The sequence below is a fragment of the Mus caroli genome, unplaced genomic scaffold (genome assembly GCF_978045245.1).
Source record: "Mus caroli unplaced genomic scaffold, Mus_caroli_1 scaffold_14, whole genome shotgun sequence".
Lineage (NCBI taxonomy): Eukaryota > Metazoa > Chordata > Mammalia > Rodentia > Muridae > Mus > Mus caroli.
In genome coordinates, this window is record NW_028227269.1 from 74,540,991 (window position 1) to 74,558,881 (window position 17,891).

Consider the following 17,891-nt stretch of genomic DNA (forward strand, 5'->3'; position numbering starts at 1 on the left):
TTTTTTCTAACTCAATAGTTTTTTTTGACACTTCTGAGCCAGCCCAACACACACACACACACACACCCCACTGAATAAAGGTCTTAATTACTAGCCTCTCCTCCAGCGAGATCTTTCTTAAGAGAGAAATCAAGCTTAATTACTTTATTTCTTGGTTGTCTCTGTGCCACCGAGTTGGCTTATATGAAGGTCTTTATCATCGTTCGGAGGTCACTTATTTGAAGCTTTTAATACTGGGTTTGTTTTTGTGGCTGACCTGCCTAATCATGTAGCAAGACCTTTTATCAAAGCAGGTAGCATCCTCAAATGATGCCCTGATTCAGTCGGTTAACTGCCGATAATTAAGTGGAAATCATCCTGTCCTTGCAGCTTCAGATGGAGAAATTGCCATCCCGAGAAGCAATCTCCGAGATGATCAACTGGATGAACGCCGTGGAGCCTCAGGCGGCGGGCAAGGATGCCGAGCTCTCGAAGAGTTCTGCGTCTCAGGTGAAACATCTTCTGCAGAAGCTCAAGGTAATTACACAGAAGGGGCCAAAGTCTTTTCCCTGAATACGGAAGCACATCATTGAGAGGGGGAAAGGCTCAACCAAGAAACACATGTGATATAATCAAGAGAAATGGACTGGATGGATATAGGAAGGGGAGGGGGTGGCAGTTATTCTGGAGTGGACCGCCCAAGCCTTTAATGACCGCAGGCTGGGCTGAGCCTCCCTGACATCTTTTCACTTGCCACATCAACACTGAGCCCGGTTTGGTCCTGCCCTTGCTTCAGGTGCTCTCCCACCACAGGCAGTGTGCACACCGCACTGTCCATCTGCAGTGCCTGCTTTACATACCCTCTGAGCCAGCCTGGGCATGTCTTCCATGACTTTTCCACCCCAGGTCTCCCGGCCAGCCGGATTAGGCAATTATGCCAAACTTGGTGTCTCTGAGTCTCTCTGGTTCCTAGGCAACCATCGCCATTCAGTACTTGCCTGTCTCCCTTCCTTGCCTGGGACTCTCACCTGGAACAAGATAGGCCAATGGTTGGCCTGCAGTGGTTATTAATAAATGTCCTTGAGGAAGAGAAAAGTTGATTTCCTTCTACACTAGTTATGCATTTCAAGTAGATTTCATTAGCATATAACATGGCACAAACATTTATTATGTGGTAGGCAGGTACATAAGGAGCCTGGGCTTGACCTTCAGAGAGCTTGCAGGCTGATGGAGCTAGAGCCTTGTAGGCAGAAGATAATGGCTTCATGACCAAGTATGACTGCAGCAGAAGACTGTGATTTTTTTTTTTCCTTTGCAAGGCTGGGCCTCACTATATAGTTCTGGCCTTGAGCTTGCTTATGTAAACTAGGCTGGCCTCAAACTCATATAGATCTGTCTGTTTCTGTCTCCTAAGTACTGAGATTAAAGGTGTATGCCACCATGCCTGGCCTGCTCTTTGGCCTGATCCTATCTTGAGTGCCTGGTAGCATCTTTAAAATGTCTGCCTCAGCTACGGTTACTAGCACATTCCACTTGGTTCCTCCTGGATGTCTCCATTAGCAGTCCTACAACTTTCTTGGGTAAAACCCAACAGGTGACTGACTTGATAGAAGCACCATTACCCCTAGCAGGTTTAGGAACATGGTAAAACCTAAAGTCATCCAAATTGCCCTAAGAGGCCTCTGTCTCCACGGGACAGAAGAGCTACCTAAGTTGACCGGGTTCCCAAAGGTGCCATAAGTTTTGTGACAGACCCTTATCTCCTGTTTTCTATCACCACATGACTCAGGATCTCACAGGACCCCTTTGTCAGACCAGGGTCCTGCTAGCCCTTCACAGACAGCGGGTACTATCATGTGGTTTCCTTGTAGTTCTTAGTGAGCCCACAGGGAAGTGAGTCATGCTTTCACTAAGAATGTGTCGTTCCCTCAGAGAGCCTCCTTACAGAGAAAACAGCCACCCTGTCCCATGGAAGGTGGGAGGCTGGAAGGTACACCTGACGGTGGCGGGATTGATGGATAGGCGCTTGGCGGCCCCTAGAGTCCAGCCATAAGGAAAATCCAGCTCATGTGATAGGCTTCCATCCTGGTGGTGGGGTTTGAAATCTCACTTGTTTGTGTGTTTTAGGAGTTCAGGATGGAAATGGACTACAAGCAGTGGGTAGTTGACTTTGTTAACCAGTCGCTGCTCCAGCTAAGCACCTGTGACGTAGAAAGCAAGCGCTATGAAAGGACTGAATTTGCTGAGCACCTGGGGGAGATGAACCGCCAGTGGCAGCGAGTGCATGGAACCCTGAATAGAAAGGTGAGTCCTGTAGTCACACTCGGGGGCGTGGTGTTGCACCTGGATGCATGCATGCATGGCCTTGCACCTGGATGCATGCATGCATGCATGGCCTTGCACCTGGATGCATGCCTTTGTACTTAGATGCATGGTTTTACACCTGGATGCATGGTTTCATCCTTGCAGTATGCCCCTGGCTAAAATCTCTTAAAAGCTATTCAAAAAGCTGATTCACAGTCTTTTCTTTTAATTTTCTTTTCTTGGTTATTTTATTTATTTACATTTCAAATGTTGTCCCCATTCCCAGTTTCCCCTCCACACTCCCCCAACCCCCATTGATTCACAGTTGTAAGCCTGCTAATGATCCCAATTACAGCTCCTTTGGAAAATCTTCTGTCTTAGCCTTTTCCATGGGTACACACAACAGATAATGAAAGTACTTATATTTTTGTTGGGATTTCTTTGGGAAATTGAGTTAGGCTAGTGAAAAGGAATATGTCAGGCTACTGAAAGGTCAGAGATCTTGGCATTTCCTGTGGAAACACATCCAAAAGGACAAAGCAATTTCACTTTGAGAAGATGGAACAGAACAAAAGAAATACATGCAGAAGCTTTCTACTGTACAGGTCTTGAAGAAAATGTATTTGTGATTAAAAAGTATTTTTTGTGTGATAAAATGCACACAAAGGTATTCATTTACTGGAGATTCATATTTAGATTTTAAAGTACATAAATGGACAGACAACTTGAACAGGACATTTCTCAATGTTCTAGTTTTAATAGATAAAAATGGAAATGTCTATTTTTATCCTCAGATATCCAAACAAACACTATGGAGCATGTAGTTAGTAAGTTAGGAATGTTTTAGCAAAATAAAACCAGAAGCTACCACATTCCTACACATCTAGTGGTAGAATGACTTAAAATTTCTTTGGAAAACATTGGGAACATTTGAAGAATACAAAATTTCATTGGCTCCCTTAACCATACAGTCCAGTTCTTAGGCAGTTATCTAAAATGGATAGATAGTCCTTCTAAAAAGAATTTTTGTTTTTAATAGAGAAAAATTTTAAGCTTATTTCTTTTTTTAAAAGATTTACTCATTTATTTATTTTGTGTATATGAGTACACTGTAGCTGTACAGATGGTTGTGAGCCTTCATGTGGTTGTTGGGAATTGAAATTTTAGGACCTCTGCTCGCTCTGGTCAACCCTGCTTGCTCCTGTCAACCCTGCTTGCTCCAGCCCAAAGCTTTATTTATTGTTATTCATAAGTGCACTGTAGCTGTCTTCAGACACACCAGAAGAGGGCGTCAGACTTCATTATGGGTGGTTGTGAACCACCATGTGGTTGCTGGGATTTGAACTCAGGACCTTCAGAAGAGCAGTCAGAGTGCTCTTATCCGCTGAGCCATCTCACCAGACACGCTTACTTTTGACTTACAAATCTTTATTCTAAAATGAATGTTATGTAAAATATTAAAACTTTCAGAAGAAGCCAAGTTCTCTTTTCTTTTTTTTTTTTAAGATTTATTTATTTTATGTATATGAGTACTCTATACAGTCAGAAAAGGGCATCATAGATGCTTATGAGCCATCATGTGGAACAGCCAGTGCTCTTAACTGCTGAGCCATCTTCTCTCCAGCCCCAAGTTATCTTTTCATTTCAAAAGGATACAAATACCGTAGCAAGGAAAATCAACCAAATAAATATTAAAAACCTGCATAATGCTATTTACATTCTATATTAGTTACTTTTCTGTTGCATGATAAAATACCATGTCCAAACCAACAAATAGAAGGAAGAATTTATTTGGGCTTGTTGTTCCAGAGAGCTAAGAGTCTGGCGTGACAGGAAGGCATGGTGGTCTGAGCAGGAAGCTGAAAGATGATCACATCTTTAACAGCTAAAAGCAGAGAGAGCAAACTAGAAGTAGAGTCAGGCTATTCTCAAAGCCAGCTCCCAGTAACACACTTCCTCCAGCAAGACCATCCCTTCCAAGTCGTCTAAAACAGTGCCACCAACTGGAGACCAAGCATTCAAATGCTCTTCCCTGTGGGAGACATTTCACACATTTTTAAGAAGAGAGATGAAAGTAAGAAATTTTTCTTTGTAATTTTTTTTTTTATCCATCATGAATAGATACAACATTTGGAACAACTTTTGGAAAGTATCACTGAGAATGAAAACAAAGTACAGAATTTGAACAGCTGGTTGGAGGCACAGGAAGAAAGGCTGAAGATGCTACAAAAACCTGAAAGTGCCGTCTCCATGGAGAAGCTGTTACTGGACTGCCAGGTAAGGAGGGGCAGGCAGCATCCTGCCCACCATGTGACGTAGCACATGACGCCCACCACTTGACGTAACAAGGCTGAGTCTGAGAGGTTCATGGTTAATGAACCCGTATCAGACTGTACTTACACAAACCTAGAATGGAGTCGCCTACTACACACCCGCGGAGTACCGGATGTGCCAGTATGCATGTGGTGCATAACTGCACTCAGCTTCTCATATAAACTAGCCAAATATCCTGGGTTTTAAATAATAGTAAAGCGATATCTTTCGATCATTGGCTCTTTCTCGGTCGTTGTCCCTTTTATGAGATTTGAAAATTACCCCTAAGGAGCGGAAATATTTTCAGGGACTTCTGCTTCCAAGTTTCCTCAAGCTTTTTTTTTTTTTTTAATTACTTTGCACAGCATTGGCGACATTACTCAGGCATTTCCATTGTTCTTAGTGTTGCATCCTGCACTTGGCCTGAAGGACGTAATTTTCTGCCACCTGTTGTGTACTGTGTTCTAGAAGGACCACTTGTCCCTTGGAGTTGGTCTAAGTCACACTTGGGTGTAAGGGTGTTATTTGTTGCCCGGGTCACGCAGTCCTTGAAACTCTTGCCAACACGTGGACATACTGATAAGCAGGGCCAGAGTTGGTCATGCCCCAGTTGTACATCACCTGTCACCATGGCTGCAGAGGGCACATGTACTGCTTCTGTGTGAAAGCATCAGGCTACTCACTGCTAGGGCTAGTGGGGGTCAAAATCCTATTCTCCTGAGTTTGCAGACAGCACTTGGTTGAAAAGCAAAAACAGCAAGGAAGAGGGGCTTCCTTGTGGCCACTTCCGGTCCCAGCTCTCACTCTCCGATTTACCTTAGTGTCTACTTAGGGCTTAGCATTCGGCTGCAGGAAGCTGCAAAGAGTTGCACAGAGGCCATAGCTAAGCAAATCTTCCACAGACTCTAGTCTTTGTGGCATGTTTCCTTCTGATGGTCCTACCCTCCAAACAAGCCTCCAAATGGGTTCATTTTAGCTACCTGCCCGCCTCCGTCTCACAACCAAGCTGTAACTCTACAAATAGAAGAGCTAAAGGGCATGGCTTAAGTACTCTACTTGGGTAGCCTTGGTTTCTATCCACAGACAGACAGACAGACAGACAGACCAGACCAGACCAGACTATCTGATGTAGAAATACTTGGTATTGTAAGATAATAGTTATAAACACCAAAAGCAAGGACAGTTACCAAAGAAATGTGTAGTTGCCTAAAATTGGGGATGCCTAAGGAAGTTTGGTATTCTATTGTAAGCAAGCATAGTTAACAGATCTGAGTCCATAATCATTTCAGAGGAACTGGGAAATTTTTTAAAGATTTATTTTATGATTTTATTTATGTGTGTCTGAGATATCTATGTCTGTGGTTAGGTGAATGTTAGCTCCTGAGGTGGCCATTGGCAGCCAATGCCCCTGGAGCTGGAGTTACAGGTGGCCTTGAGCCATTCCACCTGGGTGCTGAGAATTGAACTGGGGTCCTTTGCAAGAGCAGTATATAGGTGCTCTTGACATCAGAGCTGTCTCTCCAGCCTTGAGACTGAAATACTTAAACAGTACTAAACACTGTTCCTCACAGACAAGCAGGTTAGCTTCTGATGGATCTATGTAATCAGCAAGTCTCTTCATTCCAGTTCATGTTTTGTGCTGCAAGTCAGAATTTAAAGGAAGATGTTTACTGTGAGGTGGGAGCTGGCATGCTTGGGAAGTGCTGTAAGGTCCCAGTGTGGCAAGGGGGGTCTGCAGGACCCCTGGGCCCACTCCATGTTAGTTGAAGAAGGACAAAAAGAACAGACAGCTATGTTGGCGGGATCATGTTCTAGTAACACCAAGCTTATCTATACACTATCATTGTTTGATTTGGCATGAGTGTGTGTGTGTGTGTGTGTGTGTTGGTATTTCTAATAGTTAAGTAGTTCTTTTAAAAATTTTTCCCTTCACTGTAGAGGAAATATGACAACTTACTGGTGAATAGTACTTTTAGAACTCTAGTTAAATGAGCCTCTGTGAGTGATTACTAGAAGGTTGAAGGCGACAACAAATCTCCATAGTTATAAAAAGTAAACTGTAGTTAAAACACTGTCGCTGTGGTGCTTGGTGTAACTGTATGCTACAATGACAATTTTTTACTTATTTTACAGAAAAATACACCAGCTTCCAATTGGTGTTCAAGGACACCTGTTCAAGAATAAGCTCCTGTCTACTAATTGTTCTGTAGAATTATACATTTGTTTTTTGTCTTGCCTACCTAGGATATAGAAAACCAGCTTGCCCTGAAATCTAAAGCTCTGGAGGAGTTGAGACAAAGTTCTCTGACAATAGATGGGGGAGACGTGCCATTGTTAGAAGACATGGCGTCTGGAATTGTTGAGCTGTTTCAAAAGAAGAATAACGTGACCAGCCAGGTACTAGGCATCCCTCAGTCCGCTGTTTCTCCTCACAAAGCCTTTCATTTGTTGTTGTGTCTGTTCTTTTATCATGGAGATTTACCCCACTTTAGAAAGCCAGAGAGCTACTGGGAAGCATCCTGAAGTGAAAAGAAGTTATTTCAAGTCTCATTTTATGTCCTAAATAACTGAAGGCAAAGTGGTGGCCCCGGCAGGCAGGAAATCCGTTTGGCTATCTTTGTTTTATCTAACACACTCAGGCAAGCATAAATGTCTCCTCCTTTCAGAGCAGCAGAGCATCTGGCGTTGTTTCCAGTTCAGCACCACAGCAGCAGTTAGGAAAGAGCCCCCCACGCCTGTGGGAGATGCAGCAGGGAGTGGGGGGTCTATAGCATATACCCTCGGGAGCTGGGAGCAGGGTCAGCATTGGGGGAACCCCAGAGGCAGGAAGAGAGACAGAGGAAGAAGAGTGTGCAGGATGCCCCCAAAAGGAGGGCACTGGGAGAGAAAGCTGAGACATGCCAAGGGCATTTACTTCCCACCAGGGAGGATGCTCTGACAGTTAGCCAGTGATAATGTGTTTGCTGCCGTTTCCACCAGCATCCTCGTGGAAGTTAAAAAGTCACTGAAATCTGCCTTCAACCTGGGTTTCTAGTGGGGACTGAGATCAGGCTGTGTGATTGAAATCCCTAGGCAGCCTGCAGCCTGCAGCCTCACCCGACTCTGGGGAAATGACGGATGAGCTCCAACAGTCATTTGTCAATCATGTCTAAGTTACTCTGCTCACGACCAGGGGTCAGAGAAAGCAGACAATGATGGAACCAGAGCCTTAGGGAGCTCAAGCCATGCAGGAAATACATGTGAACAGATAAGAGTGATGTAATGAATTTATGATGTAATAAAAGTATAGAATGGGGATTAAATTAAGATGATGCAGATAACAAGATGATAAGAGAGACACACAAGTAAATGGAAGGGTCCAAAAGTGAAGTAAATTTTCAGTTGAATTTTCAACAAAGATAGCACTATAATTCACAGAGAAAAGGAGGGACTTTATTTTTTTTTTCTTCACAGAATGACACTGGGTCACCCGGATATTAACATGAAAAAGAATGATGCTCGATAACTCGATGCCACGTCCACAGTCTAACCTGAAATGAATCAGACATAAACATAAGAGTTAAAACTACAGACCATTAAGAAAGGCAACATAAATGTTTATTCCTGTCTTCCTAGAGAGGACACTAGAAGCGTAATCAGCCAGAGGAGGGGGCAGAGAGCTGAGCTTCATCAAAATTGAGCACTTTGTTCTTCTGGAGAACAAAGCAAAGATGTGCAAAGGCTACAGGATGGGAGAGACAGGAAGGGGCTCACACACTCATCTTAACTTTGCTTGTTTAAGTGACTTACCACCAGAGTGGGGGGAGATCGAAAGCAGTGGAATCCAAGCTGCATCTCTGGGGAGGGGCTTGTATGTACAGAATGGCGAGTTACAGAGCAGGAATTGGAGGAGCAAATAGGGACGTTGTTTGAATGGATGTCTCTCCACAGAAGATGGTGTGAATGGCCAATAAGCACATCAATAGCTATGAGGGGAATAAAAATCAAAACCACAGTGAAGTGCCAGTCATACCCATGAAGATGGTGCATTAAAGACAGGAGGTGTTACAGCAAGGGTGTGGCCATATGCTGCAGGTGGGGGCTAAAGCGCGGCTGCATCAGGAAGGTGCATGGCAGCTCCTTGAGGTTAAACATGACTTGCCATTCTCCTAGGTGGTGAATGCTTATAGCTGTCTAACCATGATAACCCCGGAATGGTAGCAACCTGTTGTCTATCCAAACGTGGATGTCTTAGTAACATGTAATAGGTATATCTCTATTGTGGGGTATTATTCAGCTGTCTAAAGCAGTAATGTATTCTGTATCAGAGGACTTAACACCTGATAAGTACTCATAAAAAGACCATGTTTGAATCCATTTGTATGAAATACTGAGCACAAGCAAACCTTTGGAGACAGAAGCTGTAGCTGGAAGAGTAGGTGGAACTTCTAAATGGACATGATGTTTCTTTTTGGAGTAGAGAATGCGTTCTAAAATTGTAAGATTTTAATCTTTGAATAGGTAAATTATATGAGGTATGAATTTTATCTCAGTAAAATGTCAGTTTTAAAAATGCAGGAGGTAGGCTGAGGAGCTAGCTCAGTTGGTGAGGGACAAACGTGAGGACCCAAGTTTGAGCCCCAGAACCCACACTAAGAGAAGCTGGTCACAAAGACACACAGTTGTGATTCCAGCAGCTGCTGCCTGGCAGCAATGATGGCCACACTTTCCCATCTCTACCCACAGGCAGGTCACTCCCCCAAGCCTGTTTTCTGGTCTAGCAAATAGGAATGAGAACACAAACTGACCTTCTGCTACCTTAGCAGTGCCCGTTGCTATCACAGTGCTTGGTCACTAAAGCTCTACCTGAGCCCAGTTCTCACATTTACATAGCTTCCTGCCTCTCCCGTCTACCCTTCTACTCTGTTCAGGCTCCCTTAGTGAATTCCTTCTTTCCCCTCTGACCATACCGGCGGTGTCTTTTGGGATCAAAGCTGGGTGTGGTGATGCATACCTATGAGCCCAGCACTCCTGGGGGGGGAAGGGGGGACGGTAGGTAAGGACTGAGTCAGGAGGATTCCATGTCCCACGCCTGCCTGAACGACATACAAGCACTTTTACCTGGTAGGCCATCTCATGGCCCTTTATATCTTAAATACTTCATGCCGGCCTGGAATTCATCCAGTAGCTCAGCAAATGCTCTCCTGCATCAGCCTTCCAAGAGTTGGGGCTACAGCCACGCACCCACATGTGGCTTCATTGATTGTTCTCACTAAGTAGCAAAATGCTCAACTCCTGTCACCAAAATGTGCCAGTGGGTAAAATATGTCTGCCCTTCATGCATGCCCAGCAGGAATGCCCTGCGTGCTTCTCTCCAGCTTGTGATGGCTTTGCGAAGTCACCTGAGCACAGGCACTATCTTAGCATCTTACACTTACAGTACTTGACAGTTGTAAAGGTTTTTCACAAACTCTATTGGGGTGTGTGTGTGTGTGGGTGTGTTTTGCCTGTCTTATTAATAAATTTGTTTTGTGGATAAAGAAACCGGATGACAGAGTTAAATAATTTGCCCAAAGCCAGAAGGCAGGCAGATTGAACTCAGTGCTCAGATGCTCATTCTTGCCTGGTACCTTGCCCTGCGACTGTCAGGAGCCTTGTGATCTTGGGGCTATTTCCCACTAGTCCATGTTAAAACAGCTTTCCTTGAGATCTGTATGCTCCTTAGCCTAGCCTTCGCACCTTCAGGACATTAGTGGAGATCTCCAGTGCATTAAGTTGAAATGCCTAAATTGGATACAGTAATAGACTCCTCGAGAGGAAGTAAAATGAGAGACTGTCTTAGAACACTAAGTCAAGGTTTCCACTTTCCCCGCAGGTCCACCAGCTCAGAGCTTCTGTGCAGTCAGTGCTACAGGAGTGGAAGGCCTGTGACAAGCTCTACGATGAGGCCACCATGAGGACAACCCAACTCACATATTCCATGGAGCACAGCAAGCCTGCGGTCTTATCATTGCAGGCCTTGGCCTGCCAGGTGCAGAACCTTGAGGTAAGTTAACCAGTGTGGCCAAAGGTATTGTGGGTAAAAGTTAAAGGCTGAAGCAAGCGCTATAGTAAACACACGTGCTTTTGTGCTGTTTGGCAGAGAAGCAAAGGGCGGTGCTTTAACTAGAGGTATCGAGGGCACGTCTTGGGGTTTTAAAGTTGGTCACGGGAGTCATAGGAAGTTTTAAGTGTATCTTGACTCTTCTGCAAGTTTCATTTCATGGTTTATGAAATTGTGTGTGTGGACAAGTGTCCAATGTTTGGCAACTTAGTACTTCTAAATTCTGCTTGAGGAAGGAATGTCCTGCCAGTCGCCGCCTTCCCGTTCCTGGTTGTATGCCACTGTCCTGTAAGGTCTGCATGTTTGTGTCATGGATGTGCAGCATCCAGGCTGGGATGGCCCAATCACCTGCTTTTACCTCTTTCTGTGTCTTCAGGCCCTTCAGGATGAAGCTGAGAACGGGGAAAGGAGCTGGGAGAAACTGCAGGAGGTCATTGGCAGACTCAAAGCTTCCTCCCCCTCCATTGCTGGCATAATCGAAGAGAAATGCCAGGATGCTCATTCGAGGTACTCCCGGAATGCAATTTGAAAGGTCGACCCTCTCACTTGACCCTTAGGCTCAGATCTTCTAAAAGCTTCTCCCTCCTTCACAGTGACGGGCTTCATGGTTAGTGTGGCTCTTCTTCAGAGGGTGTAGTTCATTGTGGACGGCTCAGTGTCATGAGAGCGTTCATGTGGCTCCAACAGTTTCTGGAATAATCAAGCTAAAAAATGCCCTAATGGAGCCTCTTCCAGAGTGTGTCCTCAAAAAGTCAGGCTTGGTCCTGGGAACCCCAAATCAGCAACAGAAACACGGTAGAATGGGGAGTCCATAGGATATAGTGGGATGGATGTAGTCAAACATCTCTTGGAAAGTGACCCAAAGCCCGAGACAATGTGGAGAAGTCGGTTGCCTTCCAGTCTTCTCCATGAAGACCCCTGTGCTTCAAAAGCAAAACCAATGTTCAGTATGGCGTAGGACAGCAAACTGCATGCCCTGGCAGGCTGTCCTCGGGTCTCCGCTTTCAGCGCCCCTCACTGCATAGGTAGAACTGTTGCTGTTGAAGGACTCAAGTTGCTGCTGCACATACAAGCTCTCTTTTCGTCTGTGTTTTCTGTTTGTTGTTTGAGTTGCTGCAAGTTGAGAGTATGCTACTCAAATGTTCTACCACTGAGCTACATCTCCAGCCCCGTGCATGCAAGTGCAACAGTTAACCTGCAGAATGTTCTGTACAGCCATTTAAAATGCTTGCCCCTCCCTCCTTGTCCTCCTTCTTCGTCCTCTCTTCTCTTCCTCTCCTCCTCCTCCCAATTCTTCCTCCCTCTTCTTTGTCCCTCTTCTTTCTCCCCTTCTCCTTCCTCATTCTCCCTCTTCCTTCTCCCTCCTCTTCCTCCCCTTCATCATCCTCCTCGTTCTCCATCTTCCTCTTCCCTCTTCTTCCTCCCTCTTCCTCCTCCCTCTTCATTTTCCCTCTTTCTTCTCCCTCCTCTTCCTCCCCCTGTCCTTCCTCCTTGTCCTCCCTCTCCCCTCTTCCTCCTCCTTCTTTATTCTCCCTCCTCCTCCCTCTTCCTTCTCCCTCCTCTTCCTCCCCTTCATCCTCCCCCTCGTTCTCCATCTTCCTCTCCCCTCTTCTTTCTCCCTCTTCCTTCCCCTTCTCTTCTCTCCTTGTCCTCTGCCAGAATTTCATTAAGTTGTTGGCTAGCCTAAAAGTCACTGTGTAGTCCCAACCAGCCTCAAATTTGTGATGATCTTACTGACTCAACCTCCTAAGCAAGTGATAAGATTACAGTCAGGAACCTACGCCTGTCTAGCTTTTTTTTTTTTTTTTTCCGAGACAGGGTTTCTCTGTATAGCCCTGGCTGTCCTGGAACTCACTTTGTAGACCAGGCTGGCCTCAAACTCAGAAATCCGCCTGCCTCTGCCTCCTCTGCCTCCTCTGCCTCCTCTGCCTCCTCTGCCTCCTCTGCCTCCTCTGCCTCCTCTGCCTCTGCCTCTGCCTCTGCCTCTGCCTCTGCCTCTGCCTCTGCCTCCCGAGTGCTGGGATTAAAGGTGTGCGCCACCACACCTGGCTTTTTTTTGTTTGTTTTTTTAGCATGGAAAAGGTTTTGTTTGTTTGTTTGTTTTAAAAGAGTAAATAAAAAGCAAAAATTCTATAAATAGAATTTTTTCATTTATTTTAACTTGAAAATAAATAATTTTTTTTATATATTTGCACAGTAAATTTATTCGATACAAGAACAATATAAATAAGGCCTATTTAAAAGCCAGGTGTGGTGGTGCAAGCCTTTAATCCCAGCACTTGTGAGGCAGAGGCAAGAGGATCTCTTGTGAATTTGCGGCCAACCTGGTCTACATACTGAGTTCCAGGACAGAGTTACGTAATGAGTCTCTGTCTCAGAAAAAAAAAAATCAAAATAGATCTCTGTACTTTTAACTTCCTGGTGGCTTGTGTGTATAATTTTGCTCAAGGACAGGGTGGAATAAGGGATCTGTTGTCACACTGCCAGGTGGACCCAAGTAAACCAAGACCTCGCAGACCAGTTGCAGGAGGCCCGAGGGCAGCTACAGCTCTGGAAGGCTCCTCACAATGCTCATGCAGAAGCGGCAGCCTGGCTGCAGCAGCAGGAAGCGAAGTTCCAACAGCTTGCCAACACCAATCTGTCTGGAGACAACCTGGCAGATATCCTGCCACGGGCCCTGAAGGACATAAAGGTAGGTGCAGGGCCCTGCCCAAGGAGTAAACTAAGCCATGTCCGTCCGCAGTCTGCAAAACAGCCGGGACCAGGGAGGGACACAGAAATAACCAGACAGGGCACAGGGCAGATGGGACACGTGGGCTTGAAGAACGAGGTGGCAGATGTGTGCTACCACCTCTTTCGAAGTTTACAGGTCTGTTGTGGCCATTAAAATCAGCAAAACCCTCCTACAGAATCTGAAGTAGAAGCCACACGATTGCCTCGCTTGGTCACGGGGCTTTATCACAGTCATAGAAACCTTAACTAAGACATGTACATATGTCCGTGTATGTATGCACATGTGTGTGGGGGTGCTCACAGAGGCCAGAAAGTGCCTGATCCCTTAGAGTTGGAGTTACTGTTCATCATGTAAGAATCTCTTGCTTTAAAAGTAATCCTGGGTGGGGCGGGGCTAGAGAGATGGCTCGGCAGTTATGAACAAGCACTACTTCCCTAGAGGTCCTGCTTCGTTCCTCAGCACCAGTGTTAGGAGCTCACAGTCCATCATCAAAGGAAGTCAAAGCAGGGCAAGTCCCGAGGCAGGAGCATGGCTCACTGGCTTGCTCTTGGTGGCTTGTTAACTCAGGACTAGCCAAGGGGTGGCACCACCTGCAGTGAGCTGGGCACACACACTCCGATCCGGCATTAATCAAGATGGTCTTTAGACTTACCCACAGACCAGTGTCCTGGGGACACTTTTCTCAGTTGAGGTTTACTCAAATGAATCTAGTATGTGTCAAGTCGTCAGAATGCTAGCCAGCACAACATACATAATTTGAAGCAAAAACAAGTCTTGATGGTGAGGATGAAGATGGTGGTGGTGCTGGTGGTGATGCTGGTGATGGTGATGATGGTGATATAGTGGTGGTGATGGGGACTGGGGAGATGGCTCAGTGAACAAAGTACTTGTTATGCAAGAACGAGGACCTGATTCAGGCCTCAGCACCCAGGTCAAAAGCTAAGCGTGGCCATTGAAATCCCAGTGCTGTGGACGTGGAGACAGCAGGGCTCACTGGCTGGTCACCTAACCAAATCAGTAAGCCTAGGCCAGTGAAGAGACTCCGATCCAAAATATAAGTAAATAAAGTGTATGGTTCAAACACACCTGCTCATAGCCACACATACCCTCAAATATCTCAAAACTAGGAATCCTGGCCTCGGTGCCACGTGAGTACAGCTTTCCTGGGAATTCAGCGATTTTAGACAATTTATTAACAGGACAGTTTCAGCTATGGTGTTTTTCCAATACTGGGAGGAAATAGCCAGAACTCGAATACTTCGTAGTATGAAACTTCGTAGTAGTAACAAGATGTGTTTTATATCTTTTAGCACTCTAAGTCAGCTCAAAAGTGAATGACAGATTTAATTAGAGTGCCCTGAGGTCTGCTTGCCCAGTGAGATGCTGTGGACTCTACATGAATCCATTTATAGCAGAAGGTCAGGGGCGAGGGACAGCCTATAGTGATTCTTGACATAATTTGAGAGCCCGTCCGTCCCTCAGATGTTAGACAATTAGAAACACAAAGCATGAGAGAAGCCAAGATTCTGTTGGGCAATGACAGGTTCAGTGCTAAACCGCCAAATCTCCAAGTGGCACTGGTAGGATAGATAAATCATTTTAAGAAACCTTAAATTTTCTTAGCCATTTGAAATAAACAGTAACAGCAACAACAAAAACTGTTTACAGAAGCCCAGTGGCAGGGGTTGGTGGCTGGTGGGGAGAAGTCAGCACTTTGCTCTCCTTTCTCCTTCCCCAGGGGCTGCGGAGTGAACTGCGGAAGACCAAAGAGGCCTTCCTGGAAAATTCTACCCTCTCGGATCAGCTGCCACAGCCTGAGGAGCGCAGCACCCCTGGGCTCCATTCTGGACAGCGGCACTCCCTCCAGACAGCTGCGTATTTAGAAAGGATGCTGCTGGCAAAATCAAATGAATTTGAGGTTTGTCTTGCTCTTCCGTCCAGTGGCAACTGTGGACAGCCCAGGCCACCCTCAGTCTTTTGCATCCTGTGAAGCAGTTTTACTGTTTGAACAACACGCTAGGGAAGTCACCCCAAACAGAGTCTGGCTTAATCAAATGAGCAAGGAAGGGCCCGCTCTTAGGCTACCATCTGTTCTTAATCAAACATGTTAATTTAACAAGGAGCATGCTTAGTACCCTGTTCATAATCTCAGTTATCTGGATTTAGAGTAAAGTAATTGAGACACAGGTATGGCTGCTGGAAACACAGCTGTCGTTGGAGTCTTCATTCATCTCCCAAGCTGTAGTGTGCGAACTAAGAGAACAGAGTACTCCCGTCTCTGTGTGGAACTGGTCTACAAGACCCCAAGGCACAGGATGAGATTCCAGGGTCTCTACAGAGACCCCTGAGGCGATGTTGAGCAGAAAATAACTTGAGCTTTCAGCAGCCCATAATATGCTTACTTCTGTCTTAGGCAGTCATGAAATTTTTCTAATGAAAATGTCTCTTTATAGATTGTTCTGGCACAGTTTAAGGATTTCGCAGACCGGCTGGCATATTCAAAAGACCTTATTGTGCACGAGGAAGAAAATCTGAATAAACTTTACCATGAAGAGAAAGAAGACGTTCCTGACTTGTTCCTGGTATTGGCAATATGTGTCTTTCCTAAGGGCTTAGATTTTCCATGGGGCTAAAAATAGGCTGATTACTGCTGCATGAATCTGCCCACACACTACTTCCCTATGAGTTCCGTCATTCACTTCCCTTTTATCCCTGTTCTATCTTCCTAAGGTCTCAAACCGCAGAACATTGTGGGACTCTATCTTACTAATAAGTTATTAATATACCTATGTTATTAATATACATGTACTGTCCATAGATGTTTTTATCTTGAAATCACTTTGAACTAACTTGAGTGCACCCAAATAGTCAAAGAATTCTCTGTCGTGATTAATCAGTTAGTTTGAAGATCAAATAGAAAATATTCAATTAAAATTGGGCACTTTTTCTTTTTAATTACCTTAGTAAATTTTGTATAATTAACATAAAATGAAGCAACTGAAGAACTCTGGATCTGGTAAACTCCCAAAGACCACTACTTAAGACCCCCACGAGTAAACTAACCAGTACCCCGGAGCTCTTGTCTCTAGCTGCATATGTATCGAAAGATGGCCTAGTCGGCCATCACTGGAAAGAGAGGCCCATTGGACTTGCAAACTTTATATGCCCCAATACAGGGGAATGCCAGGGCCAAAAGAATGGGAATGGGTGGGTAGGGAAGTGGGGGGTGGGTATGGGGGACTTTTGGGATAGCATTGGAAATGTAATTGAGGAAAATACGTAATAAAAAAAAAAGACCCCCACGAGGAGCAAATGATAGCGTGTTATTCAGATCCCCGACCACCACTCAGTTTTATAAACAAAATGTTATTTAAGCCCAAACCTTCCACTTACACATTACCCACGAGAGATTCTAGCTTAGGGGACAGAGCTGGACGGTTGCTTTCCAGATGAGGTGGCCCACAAAGCTAAAACACTGATGGGCTAACGGTCTGCAGAAAATGTTTGTTGACCTTGCCCTAGAATATGACAGCAGAGTTGGGAAGATTCAGGGTATTGTGGAAGACATTCATTTAACATACTGTTGACCTGTCGTTGACCTAGGGGCTGTCCTGGGGGATTTCATACATGAGGAAAATATGGGTAAGCTGGGTTAAGTCTGGTTTAGGCACCCCACTTAGCTAGGCTCATACTGAGGAAGAGATTGTCACGTGATGTATAGGTATGCTGGATAGCCTGTTGAAGGTCATGTTGGTGACTGATTATATACTATATAGGACTTGAAGGCCCAGATGTGGTCTTTAAAAAGACCACAATGCATTTTTGGTCTTGCATAAAGACAAAGTTTGGCGTCCCTTCCTGTTTCTCGGTGCTGCTTTGGTGCTGCTCTTGTGTGGTTACTTTTCTCGTGGCTATGACAAAGTTTCTGGCAAAGGCAACTTGAAAAAGGATTTGGAGACCAGCAAGATGGCTCTGCTCCTAGAACCCATGTAAAGATGGAAGGAGGAGAGTCCTATTAAGGTGTCCTCTGACCTCCACATCCTGCATGCACACACACAATAATAATAATAAAGGTTTTAAAAAGAAAGGGCTATTTTGGTTTGTGGTTTTAGGGTCTTCAGTCCATCATGGCAGGAAGGGCAATAGGAACGGAAGGGTGATGCAGCTTGACACCTTGTAGCACAGTCAAGAAGCAGAGAGGCAACTTTTGCACTCAGCTGGCTTGCTTCTCTCTATTCAGTCTATGCCTCCCAGCCTATAGGGAGTACCTATATAGCCTATCGAGCCTATATGGTACCACCCACATTGAAGATGGGTCTTCCCTCCTTAGTTAAATCTCTGAAGACACCCTCACAGACATTCCTGAAGATGTGTCTCCTAGGTGATGCTAATCCTGTCAAAGTTGGCAGTTCAGAGGGCCATCATTCCATATGTACAGGCTGGTCTTCTCAAATAGGAGCACCACTGAGAAATCTAGGT

At 45.1% G+C, this 17,891-nt stretch overlaps 1 protein-coding gene across 10 annotated transcripts in view; it reads left to right on the forward strand.

Annotated features, from left to right (window-relative positions):
• The window catches only part of Syne2 (spectrin repeat containing nuclear envelope protein 2), a 301,122-nt gene that overhangs the window by 227,223 nt on the left and 56,008 nt on the right, over positions 1 to 17,891 (forward strand). For all 10 annotated transcript variants that reach the window (XM_085830464.1, XM_085830470.1, XM_085830468.1 and 7 more), the window contains exons 82-90: positions 370 to 516; positions 2,107 to 2,283; positions 4,405 to 4,560; positions 6,841 to 6,993; positions 10,451 to 10,621; positions 11,055 to 11,185; positions 13,166 to 13,370; positions 15,151 to 15,330; positions 15,866 to 15,994. In XM_085830464.1, coding sequence (XP_085686590.1) covers positions 370 to 516; positions 2,107 to 2,283; positions 4,405 to 4,560; positions 6,841 to 6,993; positions 10,451 to 10,621; positions 11,055 to 11,185; positions 13,166 to 13,370; positions 15,151 to 15,330; positions 15,866 to 15,994 — 1,449 coding nt within the window. The remainder of the gene's footprint in view (positions 1 to 369; positions 517 to 2,106; positions 2,284 to 4,404; positions 4,561 to 6,840; positions 6,994 to 10,450; positions 10,622 to 11,054; positions 11,186 to 13,165; positions 13,371 to 15,150; positions 15,331 to 15,865; positions 15,995 to 17,891) is intronic.